The 4,994-nt window shown below is 60.3% G+C and overlaps 1 protein-coding gene across 1 annotated transcript; it reads right to left on the bottom strand.

Annotated features, from left to right (window-relative positions):
* Window positions 1–597: 597 nt before the first annotated feature.
* LOC108642646 (zinc finger protein 551-like) lies at window positions 598–1,620 on the bottom strand (the record flags this gene model as incomplete). The annotated part of the gene is made up of 1 exon (XM_029965318.1): window positions 598–1,620. A coding segment is annotated over one exon (960 nt), but the record flags the coding sequence as incomplete, so codon positions are not given.
* Window positions 1,621–4,994: the final 3,374 nt, after the last annotated feature.

Raw genomic sequence — 4,994 nt, 5'->3', positions numbered from 1 at the left:
GGGGGTCTTTGGGCACAGAGGCGTTGGGAAAGGGGGGTGGCCCCCCTGAGCTCCCAACTTCCTGTGGGGTGCTGGATCCAATCTCAGCCTTGGATTATGCCAACACTTTCAGTTTAGAGGAATTACAGAGGTGTAACTGAATCATTTTTGTCCTCCAGGTTAAATGATGGCAAATCAGATCTATTGAGAGAAATTAATTTATTTAGGGTTCCAAATGATCAGACAAAAGATCTTCATCAGAATTATTTACGGCACAACAGAAACACTAAAACTACCAGGAGAACGGCATAAGATAGGACAGTGCTCTACACTAAAGCAATTGTTGAAGCAATTCTACCCAAGCTGGCACAAAACCTGTAATTCCTAATTACGGTTGGATGGAACTCCCCCAGACCAACATTCATGGAGAGAGATCTCTGCTCTCAACCTCCAGCAGTGACCTTGGGGGGTCCCCAGCCAAGGCAGAAATCTCCACACACCTCCCAAGAAGGGTTCTGTTGGAAGAACCTGCCCCTGGGAAAGGGGACTGGTCCTTTGTGGTAAAAGGGATGGACTGACAGTCACTGCACTCCAGGGGTTGCCTCAGCATCAGGGGGTTCATTCGGGGTGGAAGCGGCAGCCAAAGCTCTTCCCGCAGTCGGGGCACTGGTAGGGCTTCTCTTACTGGTGGGTCCGTTGGTGTCTGGTCAAGGCAGAGCTGTGGGTGAAGCTCTTCCCACACTCCCCACACTTGTAGGGCCTCTCCCCGGTGTGGATGCGCCGGTGGGTGACGAGGGTGGAGTTCTGCTTGAAGCCCTTCCCGCAGTCGGTGCAGCGGAAGGGCCTCTCATCCGTGTGTGTCCGCTGGTGCACAAGGAGATTGGAGCTGGTCGGAAACCTCTTCCCACATTGCAAGCACTTGTAGGGCCGTTCTCCAGTGTGGATGCGCTGGTGGGTGAGCAGGCCGGATTGCTGCCTGAAGCTCTTCCCACATTCCCCACACTTGTAGGGCCGTTCCCCACTGTGGATGCGCTGGTGTTGGATCAGGTTGGAGCTCTGCCTGAAGCTCTTCCCACATTCCCCACACTTGTAGGGCCGTTCCCCAGTGTGCGTGTGCTGGTGGGTGAGGAGGTGGAAGCTCTTCCTGAAGCTCTTTCCACATTCCGCACATGTGTAGGGCAGCTCCCCAGAGTGGATGTGCTGGTGGGAAAGGAGGTGGGAGTTTCGGCTGAAGCTCTTCCCACATTCCTTACAAGAATAAGGCCGTTCCCCAGTGTGGATGCGCTTGTGGGTGCGGAGGTTGGAGCAGAAGCTGAAGCTCTTCCCACATTCCCTACACGTGTAGGGTCGTTCCCCCGTGTGGATCTGCTGGTGGGTGAGGAGGTGGGAGCTACAGCTGAAGTTCTTCCCACATTCCCCACACGGGTAGGGCCGTTCCCCAGTGTGGATGCGCTGGTGTTGGATCAAGCCCGAGTTATCACTGAAGCTCTTCCCACATTCCCCACACCTGTAGGGCCGCTCCCCGGTGTGGATGTGCTGGTGTCTAATCAGGTTGGAGCTTTTCCTGAAGCTCTTCCCACATTCCAAGTACTGGAAGGGCTTCTCTCTGCTGGGAGGCTGCTCAGGGACCACCAGGTCAGAGCTCCCCCTCAAGCTCAGGCTGCCTTCCCGGCACAGGCTGGCTCTTTCCTCCTCAGAGCACCCTGGGCTGGCTTTGGAGCCCCTCCTGTGGGGGGATCTCCGGCCCTTTTCCTCCCCGCTTCCTTCCTGCGCCGGGGAGCCCTTCAAAACGGCCTCTCCCACCAGGGTCTCACGGGGGGATTTGTCCTCCGCGCTCTCCCTCCTCAGCTCGGGGCCTGGGGCAGGAAGCAAGAAGGACAGGCAGGGGATTTGCCTCCGGCCCACAGGGAAGGCCAAGGACATCCCCCCAACTCCGGCCCCGGCAGGACGGCGGCGCCAGCGGGGTTGTCCTGCAGCCGGGGCCATGCTGGGCTGACAGAGCCAGCACAACACCCGCCCAAAGGGACACTGACTTCCTCCTCACCTGCCTGGGGGGCCCAAGGCATCTTCCTCTTCCTCGCAGCCTCCTCCTCCATCCGCCCAAGCTTTGGGAAGGACAAATCCTGATGGGGGGAAAACAAGGGCTGAGCACGTTGGCTTGGGGGTTCCTCCTAGAACTCACTGGGCGTCCTGTGTCAATAAAACACTCCAAAACACCAAGACTCAGACAATAGCAAGAAGACCCTCGCCCCCCCAAACTGCAAATCTTACAGCTAAGTCAAAAAATACTCGAAACTATGAACATGCAGCGCAAAAAAATAATCCCAGAAATTCCTCCTCTCTGGTCTCTTCCCTCTGGGGTTCAGAGGGTCTCCCCTGACTGACCCTCTGACTCCTCTGGGGTGTTGGGGGTCCCAAGAGTCCCTTCTCCTCTGACTCTCACCTTCAGGGTGCCATATTCCCAGACATTCTCCCCTTCCACGTTTTCCACTTTGTTGTTCTGGGGATCCCAGGGGTCCCCACTGTCCAGGTTTCCCCTTCTCTATGCCCCACTTTTCAGGCTCCTGGGGGTCCCAGGGCTCCTCCCTCTCTGTGCTCCCCCCTCCAGGCTGCCAGGGGTCCCCCAGCTCCGCCATCTCCCCGCTCCGCCCTCCACACTCGGCAGCTCCCGGGCTCCACACCCACCCCCGGCACTCCCGGGGGGCCCCAAACCCGCTGTGTCCCCCCCGCCGGCAACGTGCCTGACCAATAATGGAGCCGGCGGGGCCTGACCCAGCAACACCAACCCCCACCGTGGGGGGGACCCACATCCCCCCACCCACCGCCGGGGCTCTGCCCCCAACCCAGCCCGGCACCCCCAAAAAACACCTCCTGCCCACCCCCAAGAGCCACCAGAAGAGGAGAAGCAACAGCAAGAGAACAATCAACCCCCATCCCATGGGTGCCCAGGAAGGGGGAACTCCTCCCAAATATCCTGGGGGAGCGCAGGGGGTCGTGACACACTCGGGCTGCCAGCACAGATTTCCCTGCAAAGTCTGCAGTGGGTCAAGCTCTGCAGAGGAGATTGTGCCACATGCATGGGATTGCAGAGGCTCCCTCGGGTCCCCAGCAGGAATCAGCAACCAGAAAGAGACACAAAAGGTCCCCCCTGAAGAGTTCTGGGGATGTGTCCTGTAGGGAGGGGACAGTGTCACCCCACCAGGGCAGGGTTGGCAAGTGGGAGGCTGCTCCAGGGCTCTGCAAGAGGCCTCGTGCTCTGCTCGGCCCCAGCACTGCCTGGTCCCAACACCCCCGGCTGCCCCCGGCCCTGGGCAGCTCTGCTGCCACAGGCTGTGCCCTCACCGTGGCCCTGCAATGGCCCTGCCTGTCCCTCACCCGTGGCCCTGCCCATGGCCCTGTCCCTTGGCTCTCTCTCTGCCAGCTCAGTGTGGGGCACACGGGCTGGGGGTCCCTCCCAAGCCCCCCGGGCAGCCGGCGTTGGCTGGGGGGATGTGAGGGCTGGGCCTGCTCAGCACAGCCCCGGCCTCGTGCCCAGCGCCTCTTTCCTGACCCACACAAGAGCTTCCCGGCCCCCCCAGGGCTCCCCTGCTGCTGCCTCTGCTCCTGGCCCTGCCTTTGCTGCTCCCTTGCCTGGGGCAGCGGCTGCAGGGGGGGATGGCAGCAGCTTCAGCTCCACGGCACTTCCTGGGGGGAGCTCAGCCCGGGGGACGGGCAGGGACCTGATGGGGATGGACAGGGGCCCAGCAGGGACAGCCAGGGCCTGCAGGGGAAGGCACAGGGACAACCTGGCCCCCCACACTGCCAGGGCTGTCTCTGCTCCTCCTTGCAGGCTCCGTGGCCAGGCACAGTTGGTGTTCCTGGGTGCCCACCATCTCAGCACTTGGAGACGCTCAAATCAGCGCCCGCAGCTCTGCAGCAAAGCCCCAGCTCACCTGGCACACAGGGGATGGACACAGCACCTGCTCGGGGATGGGCACTCACAGCTTTGTTTCTTCCCCACCACAGGGCTCTCCTTCCTCAGCAGCACCTCTGCCTTGCACTTATTCTCAGCCTCACCTCAGGGACAGCTCTGGGCTCACCTCCGCGCCACTTCTCAGCCTCACCTCAGGGCCTGGGCTCAAGGACAGGAACCTGCAGGGAGGGGACATCATGTGCAAGCTGAGGGCTGCCTGCTTGCACTGGCCTCTGGGCTTCTTTCTCCTTCTACAACCAGCCCAGAACTCAGCCTGCTTTTCTAACACCACACATTTACAGACTAACCTTGCAGATAGATATGGACAGACATCTCTATCACCCTGGGGATGGAGCCTCAAGCATGTGCTGCCACAGGAATGGCAATCAGAGAATCACAGAATCAGCCACGTTGGAAAAGACCTCTGAGATCATCAAGTCCAGCCCTGGATCCAACCCCGCTGTGCTTCCCAGCCCATGGCACTGAGGCCACATCCACTCTCACCTTCAACACCTCCAGGGACGGGGACTCCCCCCCTCCCTGCCCAGCCCATTCCAAGGCCTGATTACTCTCTCAGCAAAAAATTCCTTCCCAATATCCAACCTAAACCTCCCCTGGCACAGCTCCAGACCCAGCCCTCTTGTCCTACTGCTGCTTCCTGGCAGAACAGCCCCATCCCCACCTGGCTCCACCCTCCTGGCAGGGACTTGCAGAGAGTCAGGAGGTCTCCCCTGAGCCTCCTCTTCTCCAGCCTCAACACCCCCAGCTCCCTCAGCCTCTCCTCACACACTTGTGCTCCAGAGCCCTCCTGCCTTCCAGCACATCAACACACCCCCAGCTGGGTGTCAGCTGCACATTTGCTGATGAAATGCCTGGTTCTGCAGCAGCTGCAGATGCTCAAGGGGCAGCAGGACCAAGTCAGGGGCCTGGGGGGGCCTGAGGGGCTTTGGAGATTGGGGGTAGAAATCAGAACAAACCAGCACAGACCAGGACAGGCCAGTACCTCCTCACTGCTCCCCAGATCTCTCCTGGAGCTGCGCCACGTTGTCTTGGGACACCTGAG

This window comes from Manacus vitellinus, unplaced genomic scaffold (assembly GCF_001715985.3).
Source record: "Manacus vitellinus isolate BGI_N305 unplaced genomic scaffold, ASM171598v3 ctg7180002428988_pilon, whole genome shotgun sequence".
In the NCBI taxonomy this organism is placed as follows: Eukaryota; Metazoa; Chordata; class Aves; order Passeriformes; family Pipridae; genus Manacus; species Manacus vitellinus.
This window is presented reverse-complemented; position numbering and strand designations above follow the sequence as displayed.